At 37.9% G+C, this 17,645-nt stretch overlaps 1 protein-coding gene across 2 annotated transcripts; it reads right to left on the reverse strand.

Annotated features, from left to right (window-relative positions):
- Positions 1-1,062: 1,062 nt before the first annotated feature.
- Positions 1,063-11,103, reverse strand: dcun1d5 (DCN1, defective in cullin neddylation 1, domain containing 5 (S. cerevisiae)). 2 transcript variants are annotated; one of them, XM_047391793.1, is made up of 11 exons: positions 10,981-11,022; positions 9,900-9,930; positions 8,509-8,573; positions 8,306-8,348; positions 6,446-6,542; positions 4,185-4,350; positions 4,001-4,092; positions 3,809-3,917; positions 3,026-3,130; positions 2,110-2,212; positions 1,063-1,487 (listed from the first exon to the last, which is right to left on the reverse strand). In XM_047391793.1, the coding sequence occupies exons 5-11, from the start codon at positions 6,508-6,510 to the stop codon at positions 1,363-1,365; spliced, it is 765 nt and encodes a 254-aa protein (XP_047247749.1). In that variant the 5' UTR covers positions 6,511-6,542; positions 8,306-8,348; positions 8,509-8,573; positions 9,900-9,930; positions 10,981-11,022; the 3' UTR covers positions 1,063-1,362. The 2 variants fall into 2 exon arrangements, with proteins under 2 accessions (XP_047247749.1, XP_047247748.1); XM_047391792.1 differs by lacking the exon at positions 9,900-9,930 and having other exon boundaries at positions 10,981-11,103.
- Positions 11,104-17,645: the final 6,542 nt, after the last annotated feature.

Consider the following 17,645-nt stretch of genomic DNA (forward strand, 5'->3'; position numbering starts at 1 on the left):
TTATTCACAGTAGGTATTTTTACCATTGATAACTGCTTTTAAAACATGTTTTACAAGCCTGAACACTCAGATCTGAGTTTAATGGATTTAAATATGCTAAAATATTGGAACATTCTTGGCCATTTGTCATGTACTAGCAGGAATGTAATTACAGTAAACCGTCTCCTAACCCTCCAGGGTCGCGACTGCTTTTATTGTAGCCTGATTTTTGTGTTTCAGCAGGTATGGCTAGATGTTAAACCGTGTGTGAAGAGAAGTCAACAGGCAGTATTTAACTGTGATCCAAACCATTAACCTTTGAAAAAATATTTATTCTATAAGCAAAAACACAAGTGAAAACATCGACCTTTAAAAACCACCTAAAAGAATCCAACTGGGTTTTGGGGGAAGGTTAAAAACCACTTTCATGACATTTTAACTGATGATGTCCAGTTCATTAATAATTTATCCATTAATCATGAGAATTGGATTGATACAGATTTATTCCAGGGTAAATTGTTTATGCAACTTTAATGAATTTAAAAAACAAAAATTGTTGCGTGTTCAGCCAGAACAATGAATGGAAACCTGGTCCTCCATTCAGATTTTCAGATACGACCCACTTCTGAACCAATCGCCTTGCATCTAGAGAAAGGGCAGGTGTTGCCTTCTCCCTCCCTCAACTGATGAAAAATAATTGCCACGGCAACCAGAAACTACATGTACCGAGCATGCTCCTAACAGGAAGTGGTTTAAACCTGGCACTTAAAGTATTACCTGCAGACACTTTAATAAAATATTGTTTTTTTGTCTTTTTGCAGGAGTAGATTTTAAATACCTAATGGGCCTAAAAGCAAGCCATCAACAGGGTTATTAATTTGGACTTTCAAAAGAAAAGCTTTATGTTGCCTCTATTTAGAAGGCAATGACAAAACAAGTGATGTAAATCAGCAACCATATGTACCAAGTAGCAGGCACAATACAAATCTCTAGGACGTTTTCTAGTATTTTACCGCTTTTAATGCCGTTTTTAAATTGTGTCACAAATAACAGTGTACCCTGTAGGATTCAACAAGAAACAGCTTGTAGTTTCATCTCCTTTTTAATACCAGTGAAAACATCTAAACAAGACACAAAAGCAAAACAAAATAATTATCAGGGAGCAAATTCCACAACTCCTTCAGCTCATTTTGTTTCCCCACATTCTTCTTTCCAAATTAAAACCAGGAAAACAAAAAAACTTCTACTCAGAGAAAGGACCCCGCAACGGCGTGTCGCTGGCAGAGACCATCTCTGACAGGATGTGAGTGAGTCCTACAGCGATGATTCTGCAGTCCATGTTTTTATGTTAGGCGTGTTTTTTTGTTTCCTGTTCTTCTTCTCTCATGTCAGCGGTTTTGTCTCTGCCGTTAGTTTTCGCTCTCCTTCCCTTTTGTTGGTGATGTATGGCAGCCTAGATGCTGACCTTGTCTTCTGCCATTCCACAAACTCATCTAGCAGCACAGGCCCTGCAGAAAAAAGTCCATTAAATGACTGAGCATTAACTGTGCTGCTCATTTTATGGTGACTACATATTAAAATTAACTTTAAAATTAAAGCAGCTCTAAGTCCTGTTTCTAATCGTCAGTGATCATCTGCTCATGGTTGTCATTTATGGTGAAGGTCAGGAGTTTAGTTAACATTTAGACCCATTAAAATTTCCCATCATACCCTCATATGATTTAAAGTTATTTTATTTACATTCCTGAAAACTTCCCAAAAGTTTTCTCTGGCTGTATGTAGCAGAGAGTAACCTAGGGTATCATGTCTCACTGCCAGGCAGCTGGCTGTAGAAAGGCTGTTGTAATATTACTACTACAAAAAAGACACGTGAAAATGTACAATAAATACTTGACTCTTTACAATATACTGCCCTGAAGAGTTCTTTACAAAGAAATCATCACCAAATTGGAAACTCGTATTTGGTGATCTCTGCAAGTTTCATACTCGACAGAATCTCACATTTCATTCCTGTTTTTTAAATAAATATAATAAATGTTCCATTATACGTTTCTCCCTTTGAGAGTAGCAAGTCAGGATGCTGGACTGATTGCCACCTGAACGTGGTGCAATTGTTGGTGAGATACTCACAAGCACCGTCTTCATCGTAGTTACTGAGGTCTGTGTTGATGGTCCTGCTGAACTCCAGTACGTTGTACCACTGGTCCTTATTCAGTCCTTTGTACTTGGACTGCTGTGGAAGATAAGGGGTGTGGACAGAGCAGGAGAAGAGTCATTAGAAAAAGGTTTTAAAAACAGACTAAAAGCCTGTCTTAACTGTAGATGTTCATCGCACCAAAGAGGACAATCTGCTAAAGGTACTGAATATGAGAACACTCAGGCTACATCCAGCGACCAGACCATTTGAAACTTAACTAAAAATAGCAAACGACAAGTCTTTTTAGACTAAATATTTCTGGTCATCTTTAATATATTGTAGAATAGTTGACAATTGCTTATTTAAGCTGACTAAGGTCAAATGTTTTATATTTTACAATGTAAAGGATCAAACTCGCTTGGGCCTTTTACACCAAACCGGTTCCAGTGCTGAACTGGTGCTAGTGCTTACTAGTCACCAGTTGTTTGTGCTTCCACCGAGATAAACTCTCCATAGTACCGAAAACCAGAGTTATCAAATTATAAAACTGTAAACCATTTGGATTGACACAAAGGCTTCTACAATTTCTGATTTATAAAATATTCCCCCTGACTGTTATAAAGTACATTTAGGTGGAAAAGGCTGATTTCTTATATTGTTCAGTGAAGTTTACAGTGAAAAGTTGTGCCAAAACCTTTCAACAGCGACAGGAATCAGAACCTAAACTGCTCCTAGACCAGTCTTGTGTTCAGATCACTCATCTGGCTGACTTCTTGGTCCAGCATAAACATGTCGTCTAATTATTCAGCACAAATAAACTATTCGTCCTACGGTGTACAAGTGCAGATGCCTTGACATCTAGACCCAGCGTCACACTTTCTGGAAACAAATGAGAGCCCAGTAATTTACCTCCAGGAACTGGTGGAAGACAGGAAAGAGATGCCAGGTCCTCCCCAGCAGCAACGCCAGCATGGATGTAGCGGTGTCCATGTCCAAACTCCTCTGGTTTGTATCCTAGCAACAAAAACACAACTGAGCGGGCCGTGCAGGTACTGGGACTACCTGAATTTCTTTTAAACCCACACTTGCGCCAACAGGAGCTTCAAAAAGTGACATTTAATTTTAGGAAGCAAAATACTGCGTACATCACATTAAAACCAACAGGTCGACAATCTTGAATCAGTACTGTTGGAGTTACTGACTCGAAAAGCACTTTGAGTGATTTAAGTAAATAAAAGAAGCATTAACAACTCTAGAAATAATTGGGTTTTTTTAATCATTATGTCACATGGCCAAAAATTACGACCCACTTAATCCAAACATTCAGCCTTTCAATCAGATGACGCGTAAACTAAAAGCAGATGGAACAAACTTTAAAACCTGTGTTTTTGGTTATGAAAATCCTAATGGTTTAGAAGAGTTTTTTTAAACCAGGCATCCAGAACCAACAGGTTTAAGACCAACTAAATCCTGCATATGATCATCTACCTTTAGAAAGAATCACCTAATGACCTTAACTCATTTTCTGCTTTGCACAGCTGTAAGGAACTATGACAAAAAGCTTTGGCTGCAATCAAAAGACCAAGGAGTACCTCTATAAGTAGAAAGTTAAATTACTGTAGAGCAGCAAATCAAAAGCAGTAGACTATAGAATGAGTTGAGAAAAATAAAACCATGCACCAACAAACTTACTCTGGCAAAGTCAAAAGCATATCTGTAGATATTTTTGAAGGCTACGGCGTCATTGAGCTCACTGCGCAAGTAATCGAGTTTGCCTTTTAACCTCTCGGTACAGTCACATCTGAAAACACACAAAAAAGGTCAGCATCATTTAGAAATGCAAATTCTGGTCAAAAATGCAATGGTAAAATGAAAAGCACCTACTGTAATATTGTCATTCCCCCAAGCCATTCGTCTTTTGTAAAATATCCCATTTTTGCAGCTTCTAGATGCCAGGCCAAAACTAACATTATAATCTGAAAAAAAAAAAAAACCATTATGAGCAGGATTCAGGTTTTTATTGCAATCTTGGTAAACGGGATCCACATTTAATCCAAGTCTGACTCACATTCTCTGGTTCCACACAGATATCTTCACAGAACTTCTCCATCGCTTCCGGACCAATCACCTTATCCGGTCCGGCATACTTGTGGAACCATGCCAGACACTTTTTACCGGAAAACTGTCTTTCACTGCTGTTTGGCTTCACACCACGGACCTGAGGACGAGTAAAACTACAGCACAGACCACAAGTTAAATCCAGCAGACTCAAAACAAATTATTATTTAGCGAACAGTGCAATAATATCATATTGTTTAGTTTCATGAGCTCAATGATGTTTCCACACATTTTCCACATCTAGATTCATCACTTTCCAAAGGTTCTCTATGAATTTTTTCAGGTTTTAAATACAAAACCCACAAACAAAAAGCACCTGAGAGGCTGGATGGATAAATGTTCGGTTTGATGGATAAACTGCGGGATAAAGGGGAATGAGGACAGACAAACAAAGACAATTTTCACAAAATAAGATGAAATTATGAAATACAAATATTCTTTCGCAGTCTATTTTCTTTTTCCAGACTGTAGAGACTAAAGAGGTTAATAGAAAACTAACGGACATCCACCTTTAACTGAATCTTAGTTTTTAGCATTAATAAATTTTTAAGAGAATGTTATTTCCATTAATTGCATGTTCCTGGTTGAGTGAGAAGCTTTATGCACTTATCTTAATGAGTCTTGACAACATAACATGGCCATCCCACACAGCAGTCCAGGAATAAACCCCACTATTATAAATGCTAATGTTTATGGCCAATTTTAGAACATGCCGCGTTACTCAACCAGGTCACTCAAACCAAGAACTGCAGCGAAGGCGTTTCCCTTCACAGTTCTCCTGCCAAGAACTGCAGGCAACACAAATGAGGGGCAGATTTTCAAAAAGAGATTTCTAACCTCACGAGATCGAGCGCAATAAAGAGTGTTGAATGTTTCTGTTGGACTTCTATCAGGTAAAGAAAGCCTTTTCACACTTTTTTTTGGCCACTGCGGAGTTCAACATATAACATATTTCTAGCTCTTTAGATACATGAGCATACACTCACTGGCCACTTTATTAGGTACACCAGCCCAACTGCTCCTTAACGCAAATTTCTAATCAGCCAATCACATGGCAGCAACTCGATGCATTTAGGCATGTAGACATGGTCAAGACGATCTGCTGCAGTTCAAACCGAGCATCTGAATGGGGAAGAAAGGTGATTTAAGCGACTTTGAACATGGCGCAGTTGATGGTGCCAGACGGGCTGGTCTGTGTTTCAGAAACTGCTGATCTACTGGGATTTTAACGCACTACCATCTCTAGGGTTTACAGAAAATGATCCAAAAAAGAGAAAATATCCAGTGAGCCTCAGTTCTGTGGGCGCAAATCCCTTGTTGATGCCAGAAGTCAGAGGAGAATGGCCAGACTGGTGCGAGCTGATAGAAAGGCAACAGTAACTCAAATAACCACTTGTTACAACCAAGGCAAGAGAAGAGAAGAGCATCTCTGAACGCACAACACGTTGAACCTTGAGGCGGATGGGCTACAGCAGCAGAAGACCACACCGGGTGCCACTCCTGTCAGCTATCAGGAAACTGAGGCTACAATTGACACAGGCTCAACAAAATTAGACAATAGAAGATTGGAAAAACATTGCCTGGTCTGATGAGTCTTGATTTCTGCTGCATCATTCAGATGGTAGGGTCAGAATGTGGCATCAACAACATGAAAGCATGGATCCTTCCTGCCTTGTATCAACGGTTCAGGCTGGTGGTGGTGGTGTAATGGTGTGGGGGATATTTTCTTGGCACACTTTGGGCCCCTTAGTACCAACTGAGCATCGTGTCAACGCCACAGCCTACCTGAGTCTTGTTGCTGACCATGTCCATCCCTTTATGACCACAGTGTACCCATCTTCTGATGGTTACTTCCAGCAGGAATGTCATAAAGCACGAATCATCTCAGACTGGTTTCTTGAACATGACAATGAGTTCACTGGACCCAAATGGTCTCCACAGTCACCAGATCTCAGTCCAATAGAGCACCTTTGGGATGTGGTGGAACGGGAGATTCACATCATGGATGCAGCTGATAAATCTGCAGCATCTGTGTGATGCTATCATGTCAATATGGACCAAACTCTCTGAGGAATGTTTCCAGTACCTTGTTGAATCTATGCCACCAAGGATTAAGGCAGTTCTGAAGGCAAAAAGGGGTCCAACCCGGTACTAGCAAGGTGTACCTAATAAAGTGGCCGGTGAGTGTAGCACATAAAAAGAGAAATTTACCTTGTAATTTTACATTTCTGCCCATGATCCTCAGAGTCAGGCAGTTTCCTCTTCTTCACAGGCATTATGGAACCTTTATTGGTCTTTACTACCTGGGCTACACAGAACAAGACAAAGTAAAGAGTTTTGGAGCTTAGAAAAACAACTGGCTGGTTGCTCTTGATTGTTGCAGATTTCAAGAATAACCAGAAAATGGCAAAAATCAGAGTAATGGTCTGCGGGGCTTTTACAATTCTTAATTATAGTAATAATAAAAACTAAATTTATATCCCTAAAAAGTCTTAAATATGTCCAGAGTTTGCTTAAGTTGCATTTAAAATTTGTACTCTTTCCACTTTATTGCTTTGATCAATTGTTTTAAATATGTTTATGATTCTGAAACTGGCTTATTGCATCTTTAGGCGATTAAAAACAAAGCACCATTGTTACATTATCCATCTCCATCATGAGGAAGCGTATCTTTAACAATTGGCCTAAAACTATAGATTTAATCTTTGGCAAAGACCAGTCAACAGTGGCCCTTTTAAGGATAAGATGTTTGGGTTTGGTACCTCAAATTAAAAGCACTGGATTCACATGCCATAGTTCAACAAACATCTAATTTAATTTGGCAAAGTTGGATCTACAGAACCTTTAAGTAATTTGGAAAGTCAATTTATTCCAGGTTAATTCTTTCTTTGGTGTTTATGTTGGTTTTAAACTTTAATAAGAGCCTTAAAATGTTTAATTTACTGAAACTGGCAGAAAACCTGTACACAGGAATGGTGTTACATTAACGGATCCACCTGAACGAACAATTCCTCAGAGGCGTTAACCTACTAATGTCCTGCAAGTAAGTAGTTTTACTGTTGGTGGCCATTTAAAGTCTCAGTAAACATACAATCATGTTTATGAAATAAGCAATCAAAGTCAAGACAGTGCAGTGAGATACTGGAGCTGTGTCCACTGAGAACACGCCGACATCTCAGATCAGCAAATAAGAGACTAACAGAACTAGACTTATTTAATAAACCGGTTGCAGTTAAATGTTTTAGATATCAGAAAACTAAGAAATAAATAAGCAAAGTTGATAGTAACACTATAAGCATACAATTAAAATAAAGCCGCAAAATATCTGATTGCAATCTTAACATCACAAGGGAATGTTTTAAATGCATTTTCTGTAGCCTTCTATAGTACAGGAGTTCATTTTCTGCAGGCCAATAATATATATGGCCTACTGGACAGAGTGGCCCTGCAGTAGATGTTTACTCCTGACAGATTAAAGTTGCCTGGATGCTAAAGCTCTGAGTGTTAGAAGCACAGTAATAACAGATTACAGGACTGAGAAAAACATGGATTTATTCCAACAGACATAATAATGATCATCATATTCAACAACAAGTTCCTAATACTAAGCAGGCAAAGCCCAAAACGGCTTACAGAGTACCTTAAAGGTTTAGTTTAAGGTTCTCTGTAATAAAATGTGAATTAAAAATCAACTTTATCCGTGTATTCAGCTTACTGGTGACGACCCAGACATTTACACCAGTTAAATCGATATACACAGCCTTTCCCATTTACTTCTATTATTGCTGAATTATTCATAAAAGCTGCTAATCAACACAGTGCAAAAACATAAAACTACAGTTTTATTCTAAAGAGAAAGAAATTTAAATGACTCATCGTGTTTTTAACAATGAATAGTAATGAAACTAAGAGTTATTTGCTCACAATAACTTTCAAATAAAATTACAATCCCATATTTAGTATTTATAGCATCACCTCTGCTCCTAAAACTTAAAACAAAGCTCTAATTTTGGATGTAAACAGAAGATCAACCAATGAATCAGCACTCTATGCCTGTTATCTGGTTCTTACCTGTATACCTCTGGCTGCCTTGTCCATTCAAATCAACAAGATTCTAAAGTCAAACAAAAATAACGTTTCTGATTAAACCTTAAAACAGCAACACCAATTCAACAAAACATTTAAAACAAATGCAGAGCAAAGTTCATCATGATAAATAAATAACTTTAAACGTTGAACTTTATTTTAAAAAAAAGAAGGAAAAAACAACTTACAAGCTTATCCAGCGTTTCTGAAATTTTACTGATGTCTGCCAGACCGCACAAGTCGATCCACTGACCTGTCACACAAACACAGGCTGGTCTCTAAATCCCGAAAAACAAATGTCAACTTGTTGTTGGCTTTAGGTTATCACTGGCCTGCAAGCATCCCTTGCAGCACAATTTGAAGTATTTGAAGTCATTTTTGGCAATCTTCTCATTTAATTTGTGATTTAAAAACAAATCCCTTTCATTATGTCAGCTAAACACTTCAAGAATTATCATCAAAAAGCAACATAGAAGCAGAAATATTGAACAAAATGTAAAATCATCACTGCAGAGTTTTAACTAAGTGTAAAATCATCTTGGTAAAACTGGATTAAATTCATAATATTCAAATATGTTCCTAGTAAATCATCACAAGAGGAAAAAGCATCTACTTGATCAGCTGGTATTAGTAACCAATATGGTGGATGAACAACTCTAAACAAATTTCGACGGATTCTGTAGTTTTCGGATTCTTGAGTTCCAAGAGGAGGTTTAAATTTGCCTGTTTGAGCCCAGGTTCGACTTTGATGACTCTGCAAGCCATGATGGACACTACCATGGATGGTACTGTTGAGGCGGGAAGTGAAAATAATTCTCTATTTAACTTTAATTGGTATGAACTTATTTATATTCCTATTTGAATATTTTCACCTAACTGATTTTCATGGATATTTGCTACTTGTAAAATTAGTAAATTCTGTAGTTGTACTTAAAGCAGTCTAAACCACTTTAGTTTACCTGAAAAACAACTCTCTGACTGTGGAGCAATTGGAGGCTGATGGGATTGGGCTCAAATCTAACTAATTTTGAGTTAAAGTACCAGATGATGCAGCAGGTCTGAATAAATCATAACTGGGACTTTAATATCATCCCAATTGAACAAATCCAGGTTTCATATCAATTTGGCTCCAAATAACCACCAAAGATTTTAATGAAATCTACAATCAAATGTAATAAATTAGAATATACGTTCCAGAGAGGACATGTTTGTCAGAATAAAAGTACATTTTATTGGCCTGTCGTGACATTCTAATCTTAAATGTCAATTTTGTTGGCTGCAAGTGGAAAATCATAATTAACTAAAGGCCTGAAGACATCAGTCTGTGTATTTAACCTATAACTTTTCAATAATATTCTAATTTATTGAATATGACAGAAGCTGCTCTGGTCCTCTTCAAAAACTGCTTCCATGTATTTTAATGTCAAGTTTCCCTGAAATCAATGCAGTCATAATATGTAGCTTAAATCTTTTTTTTTTAAAGCCATGCAGATTAAAACTCCCTGGAAGGTCGAATTTCATCAAAAACATACAAATAAAGAGGAAAAACATTAATGGCAGTAGAAAGAAAAACTCTTACTTTATGTGACGTCACCAAAGGCGTGTAAAAGCTTGTTTTGGGAGGATAGATTTTTATCGCAGTACATATTCACAAAAAAAAAAAAAAAAAACACATAAAAAATGTTTGTGACATGTTGCTCTATAGGTGACAAACTATATGGAAAGTGAATTGATTTAACATGAACGTGTCACGAGTAGCTTTAGCTTAGACGTGATTTTGATATACGTCATTTATAAACGCAAATTCCTCTTATGTAAAAAAAAAAAAAAAAAAAAAAGGAGCTGGAGCTCATTAACGCTTCTAAGCTGCAGCATAGACCCGCTGGGACTGCGGTTGGTTCGGGTCGTACCATAACCATCTGTCATCTAACACAGTAACGGGAAACAACAACTGCGTCACAGGCTGCATTTTTCTCCCGAACCGTGTCCAGACTTGAAGCTGGTTCATAACTTGTTTCGCACACCGACCTAAGACAAAAAGGAAATCACCCAGAGCACGAAATGTTACTCGAACCAAGACAGGCTCGTTTTTCCTAAGCCTGAAAATGGGAACCCGTGATAGTTTTAATCAAATCTGTGACTGTGAAACCAGATTCAAACGTGAAAAAGAATACGTGGTTGTTCACGTTAAACCGAAAACACGGCTCGGACCACTTCTGTCGGGTTTTGTACTTTACTTAACATGAAGTGTTTGAACGTTGAGGTTTCGACGTTTAGTCAAATACGATAATTGAGGCTAACGTTAGCAGGAGCAGCCATATAGCCAGTCACGGGGGCTCATGATTAAAATTTCCCACCAGATGCCGCTATAAGATAATCATTGAAAGCCACTTGAGGTTAAATGAAATCATGCAAACAATGTCTTAAAACCAAACAGTCTAATACATATTTTTGACTGTTAGTAATTCTCTTTTGTTAGCAAGCTAACGCTAACGGCACATCGCGGGTCACTGGGTTGCTTTTCTGACGTTGGCTAGTTTATCAACACGCTTCAAACGCTTAATAAAGTCACGCCCTTTTAAACTTAAACAATATTACAGTAGTTACTAAATTATTAATTTCTACTAATTTAACTTCTTAACTCGTGTTGAGACACTTACTGTGTTGAGCTTCACTCTACCTGACAACTTAATTCCACCTGCTTTCCACACTGTGCTGAGGCTTCAGCTGTACCGGCGTTTCCGTGGGAGTGGGCGATACCATCACAAAGCGGGGGGAGAGTGCATTAACATTGCGACTTCTAGAATAAACCACCGCTGGATGGTAGGGTTTTCTCAGTTGTGTTTGGAATTGCAACGTCTAGTGGACATAAAAATACAAAATATATTGAATCACATAGTAGAAATTCGTGTGGAAAAAACGGAGGAAGACTAAATCCACCCTACAAACAGAAGAAGTAAAATCTCCTGTTTTTCTTAAAGGAGCTGTCCTCTACTTGGCAATAGACAAATTCACTTATTATTTGCATGGTAACAATGAACAAATTAACTGTGGTGTAGAGATAATAAGCTCACTAATTACATTTACAGTTCTAGTTGACGAGAATGCGTTTCTTAGCATTTTATATATGCAATAACAGCAGCAACATATCAAAGGTCGTAAAAGTCAATGTATGCAACTGATTTACTGAGATTCAAACATCCACATGTTCAAATCAACATTTCATCACTGCAATATTACTATTTTTTGTGAAAAGACAAAGAGACACAGTTATGGTGGATGCAAATAGAAGGCGGGATGTATAAATTACTCAAAGAGAAGGAAACGTGGTGGCCATTAATGATTGAATAACTTGTCGTTCTGTAACTGCTTCAGTTTTAATGTGATACTAAGTCTGACTGACTTCAGTCTGACTGGCCCTGTGCTAGATATATAACCGTCTCACCATTTTATATATGAAAACATACAAATAGGAGAAATGAGTACAGCAAATCATTTTTGTATAAACTAAAAAGCAATGGGCAGGAACCAAACACTTGTATTCATTTTAGTGAATGGGTTTAGGTGGAATTGGAATAAGATGAGCACTGTTTTCAGTTGTAACATCAACATGTGGCTTGAAGATTTTACCCTACATGAAGTTGTGGTGAAGAAATATATATTTGCTTTACAGCAATTTGTCAAGACAGCAACATCGGGTTCAAAGCTAATAAAAGCTCTTAGGACACCAGAACTGGTCCATCTTCTTTTGGCTTTTCCCTTTAGTGGAATATCAGCTTCCATCTCATTATCCAAATTGATCTTCCTCTGTCACACCATGCCTCTGCATATCTTTCTTCACTACATCCACAAACCTTCACCATGGTCTTCTATTTTTTCTCCTCCCTGCCTGTTCCATATTTAATATCCTTCATATATTCCAAGACATCTACAACCCCTCCTATGTCCATGTCCAAATCATCACACCCTTGTTCTCCAACCTCGACGCTGCTCTATCTGAAGCATCTCTCTGACAAAGTAGTTTTAAGTTTCCTCATTTCCAATGATAGTCTGGAAATCCTCATTTCTACCAGGTCTATTTATACCTCTAGTATTTTTCTTATTGCCACCTTCTATAAACCATAGATTAAACCTGGTCTTGCAACCATCTTGTAAGCCTTCTGTTTCCCTCTTGCAGCTTTTCTACCATCACTTAATTTTTAATAATAATCATCTTTATTGGTCATTGCACATGTACTTTACAACAAAACTTGTCCTCTGCATTTAACCCATCCTTTACAGGGAGCAGTGGGCTGCCATTGTGCGGTGCCCGGGGAGCATTCTGGGGCTAAAGGTCTTGTTCAGGGACCCAGAGTGGTAATCTGTGGGATACAAACCTGGCCCCTTGTGACCCCTTCGGAACACAAACCTCCTGTTCTAACCACTAGGCCACCACGGCCAGCCCAGACAGCCATCTCCATATATTACACCCTGCCTGTACTTTCTTATGCACTGCTCGCTACTTTGAATTGTTGACCCCATATACTTAAACTCACCCACTGTCAGTACCTTTGTATTCCTTGAAGCCCAACTGTTCTACCCTTCTACTTTTCATTCATCTTCTTATCAGAACACATCTCCACCTGCTCTTTTCCATTTGCTCCCAACTTGCAAAACAGATCACAATGTCATCTGCATACAACACAGCCAATAGGCACTATTGTCTGACCTCATCCTTTGAGCTATCCATAAACAATATAAACAAGAAGTACTATAGAGTTGAGGTGATTCCAAATGTAATCCCACCAACACATTGAACCTATCTGTTACTCCTACCACACACCTCACCGCTGTCTCGCTGTCCTTGCACATGTCCTGGATCACCCAAACACACTTTTCTGCTATACCTCACTTCTGCTCTTGGTACCAATCCAATCCAGTTTATTTATGAAGATAATTTAAAATGGCTGACCAAAGTTCTGCACATTAAGAGAATAAATATAAATAGTAAAATAAAAACAACATCTCACACAATAGAACAAACAACTAATGCTGCGTTGAAGGCTAGGGAAAAAAGACAAGTCTTCATAAAGGATTTAAAGGAAGACAGTGAAGGAGCCTGCCTAACATGTAGAGGCAACCTGTTCCATAACTTATGGGCCGCAAGCACAGTTGATTAAAGACGGTATTAGCTAAGCTAGAACATAACTGACAACAATCCCGATCCCCTAAAAAATGATGAAAGCGTCTGAAAAGTCAAACAATTTCGGGTTGCAAAAAAAACCAATACAATAAACAACGTCACTCCTCTCCAAAGCAATAGTCACTCATTGCAATACCTTTGGAGTTTTGGCATGTAAAAACGATCATGTCTTAGAATGTGGTTTTATTGGGTTCCTGTGATGTTTGGACGATGTTGACCCAACATTTAGAGCTCAAATCATCATCTGACATCAAAGCAGGCACAAGAAGCCTCAAATTTAACCATGATGATTCTTTAAGGGAAAGCTCAGGGGAGAATTACACCCATAACTGTAGATTTCTTTATTTCACCATTTTAATTAGTAGATTATTACTGAACAGAGTTGAAAGCTGTTAATTAAATACGCATACGACATCAGGGATTTGACACTTAAAAGGATCATTATTTTTAACTTTTGTCTTAGATGTTCTGTGAACCTCAGGATAGATTTAATCTCATTAAAGTTTTCTGGCCTCATATATTTTTTTGTTTTAGTGTAGCACTAGTGGCCTTTTCTTATCTTTGTAGTAAACAGGAGGATATAAGGAGGGAAGACATGCAGCAAAGGCCACCTGGGCTGAGAGCCGAACCTGTGACAGGCCGTGTGAAGGACTGAAGCCTCTGAATATGGATCACATATTTACCCCAGCGCCACCGCCGCACCCGATGGCCTCAATTCTGCATTTCTGCACTCACATGAGTTTAAAATAAAAAAGAAATAAAAAGCAATAGTTTTTGCTGCTTACTGACAGAGATAAGTCTATGCATAGAGAAAGCCCTGCATAACAGGAAGGGTTGCATCATCTTATGTATATATGGAGAAAATACAAGTAGTAATACAAACGTTTTCCTGCACTCATGGTTAATGGTTGGTTGAAGCCATTTATAATCAAACAGCTGTTTCCTCTTTTTAAACCATGTTGACAACAGAAACTACTCAAATGAACCTCATCAAACTTCACATAATCTGGACGTTTTAGCCACTCAAGTTAAAAAACCTGGGTTTTCATGGAGATGCAACTGTGAAGCCATCTACAAGAAGGGACAGAGCAGACTGTACTTATTGAGGAAGCTTAGGTCCTTTGGTGTTTGCAGCAAGATGCTGCATATCTTCTATAAGTCTGTTGTGGAAAGTGTGATCTCTTCTACCATCATCTGCTGGGGAAGCAGCATCAGAGCCAGGGACTTAAAAAAGCTCAACAAGCTGATAAAAAAGGCTGGCTCTGTTCTGGGGACTCCTCTGGAGATCATTGTGGAAAGACGGATTCTTCATAAAATGAAGAACCTCTTCATGAGACTGTTGTACAACAACAAAGTGTCTTCAGTCAGAGTCGTCTTCAGATCTGCTGTATGACGGACCGCTACAGGAGATCTTTCCTGCCCACAACCATCAGCATCTACAACAACTCTTTGAAGAAACCTTCATAATGAGCTACAACATTTAATTTCCCTTTGGGATTAATAAAGTATTTTTGAATTTAATTGAATTTAAAAATCCCCTAAAGGTAGCCATCCTTACCTTTGGTCTGTTTGCTTGTAATTAGTGTGTGTATAAAAAGTTGGACAGTTTTTGGGCTCCTGAAAGGCCCCTGCATGTTTCATCCAGTGCTGCACTGACCTTGCTGGATACAGAGCCGAACGAAAGCTAGTTAAACAAAGATTATAACAAGATATTAAAGATATGGAATTGAAAAGAAGCCCACAAATAACTTCAGCTAACATACACAGCTTGGTTAAAAAAGGCGGTGTGGCTGTTTCAAGATGCGCAATAAGGAGGCCCTTTGAAAAACAAATAGGGTGAATGGTGAAATTACCAGAAGAAAGGAACCCATCACAGCACAAAGAAAAGCCTCAAACCTCTGGAACAAAGTCATTTGGATTGATGAGACCATGATTAAACTTTATGGCCACAGCCATAAACATGACATTTAGAGAGGAGGACGGATGCGTCCGCTACAAAGGCCTAGGGAGGTTGATCAAAAAGAATCAGAAAATGTACAGGAGTTGGAGGCTTTTACCAAGAAAAAACAGGCATCTTTACCTTCTGACAAAATAAAACGCATCATGACACTTAAAAGGATCGTTATACAACTACCATACAAGATTTCAAGCTATCATTGATGTTAAAAGGGGCAATACAGGGCATTCAGAACCAGGCTTGGTAAGTTTGTTCTTAGAGTCAGGTGGGCACTTTTTGTTATTATGATATAAATAATAAACACAGCTGTTTAATTATGAATTACCTCACCCTACCACGAACCACGAGTTAAAAGTGTTTTGTATCTGCAAAAGAAAAATCAGAATTTCTGCTGGGGTATGTAAACTTATGAGCTGTATCAGTCTCAGTTTGGTTACTGACAGTTATCAGTAAAACATCATAATATATTAAAACATTGTTGCCTTTAATTGATAAATATTTAGAACATCTTTATTTAGGTTGATTCTAGGATTTGAAGTTTTGTTTTGGGTTTTGTGGATTTCTTTTTGAATTCAAATATATATTATATTCTTCCTCCAGGTCTCGTCTTTGAGGCAAAAGAATCATCGACAAAGATCAACAATTAACTGAACATTTTATAAAGTGAACTATAAATTACATGCTTGCTTCTGGTACTTTTCTTTTACAGCAGGTGCCAATAATAATAAAGTTAATTGTGGCCTGTGATTTTTCAAGTAAAGGTTGGACTGTTCTAACATTTTCACTGTGAGATTACGATCCTGCAATAAAAGCGGAGTTCCTTTTAAGCCTTTTTACCTGTAGATTGAAGACAAAATGCATTGTGGGTATTTTTTTTCCTGACTAAGAAGGCCCAGTAGAAGAAAACAGATTTACTGAACTCAGATACAAAAATAAACTCCCATCTTTTGAGAGCCTGGTTTGTAAGTTAGGTAGTTTAAACATGAAAATTACATTTTAAAGTGTCAATATAAAATATATAGTAGCAGTAAGAGGTTCTGTGCTGCATAGATCTTCTGTCACTGAAACTTATACAAAAGGAAAACCAATTAAAAATGTAAAACTTTCTTGAAGTGGGTGTTTCTGTGTGCTGTCAACTGGATATATTAATGAAGAAGAGAACAGATGTCAACACAAATGTTTTAAAAGGGCTTTATAAGAAAGCAACATTAGCAGAGAATAAATTCCAGGACAATGAAAAAGAAGAGCCCTCATGATTCATCTGCTCATTCAGCTCATCTTAACCTCATTAAATTGCATTTCTATCGGCAGAAGGGACTCAAAAGCGTAACATGAAGTTTCTCCCTGTGCAAAGAGTCAAGTCTTTTAGTGGTTTATTAAGGTGAAAAATAACCTCTAATCCAAAGGTGCATCTGAATAAATTTGAATATTGTTAAAAGGGAATTTATTTCTGTAATTCAAATTCAAAAAGGTGAAACGTGTACATTATATAGACTCATTACACACAGAGTGATACATTTCAAGTGTTTATTTCTGTTAATTCTGATGATTATGGCTTATAGCTAATGCAATCCAAAAACATTGTATTTCTGAGAAAATAAAATATTAAATAAGATTAATTTAAAAGATTGAACACAGAAATGTTTTGGCCTACACAAAGATTACACCTTCCACAAGCAGGGTAAGTTACAAAACATTATTGCCTGAGTTGGCTGTTCACAGAGCGCTGTATCTAATGGAAAGTTGAGTGGAAGAAGAAAGTGTGGTAAAAAAAAAAAGGTGCAAAAGCCAAAGGGATAACCACAGCTTTGAAGGAATTGGTAAGCAATGTCAATCCAAGAGTTGGTGAGAGAGCTGGAGTCGGTGCGCCACAGCCACATACACACATGTATTCAGGACATGGGCTACAACAGGTGGATTCACTGTGTTAAGCCAACTCTGAACCAGAAACGTCTTACCAGGAATAAGGAAAAACAGGCTATACTGTCTCTGAGTTATGTCCTCCTTTTAGATGAAAGTACATTTTACATTTCGTTTGGAAATCAAGGTCCTAGAGTCTGGAGGAAGAGTGGAGAGCCACAGAATCCACGTTGCTTGAAGTCCAGGGTGAAGTTTCCACAGTCACTAAAGATGTAGGGGTCCATGTCATCTGCTGGTTCTGGTCCACTGGGTTTTCTGAAGTCCAC

Source organism: Girardinichthys multiradiatus, chromosome 18 (assembly GCF_021462225.1).
Source record: "Girardinichthys multiradiatus isolate DD_20200921_A chromosome 18, DD_fGirMul_XY1, whole genome shotgun sequence".
Taxonomy (NCBI): Eukaryota; Metazoa; Chordata; class Actinopteri; order Cyprinodontiformes; family Goodeidae; genus Girardinichthys; species Girardinichthys multiradiatus.

Bases quoted from the DNA above. Each gene is read 5' to 3' on its own strand.
- dcun1d5 (XM_047391792.1), bottom strand. From the start codon at position 6,510: ATGCCTGTGAAGAAGAGGAAACTGCCTGACTCTGAGGATCATGGGCAG. The intron at 4,351-6,445 runs GTAAATTTCTCT...TCTGTGCTGTAG, and splicing joins CAGAAATGTAAAATTACAAG to TTTTACTCGTCCTCAGGTCC. The intron at 1,488-2,109 runs GTGAGTATCTCA...TTTTTTCTGCAG, and splicing joins CTACGATGAAGACGGTGCTT to GGCCTGTGCTGCTAGATGAG.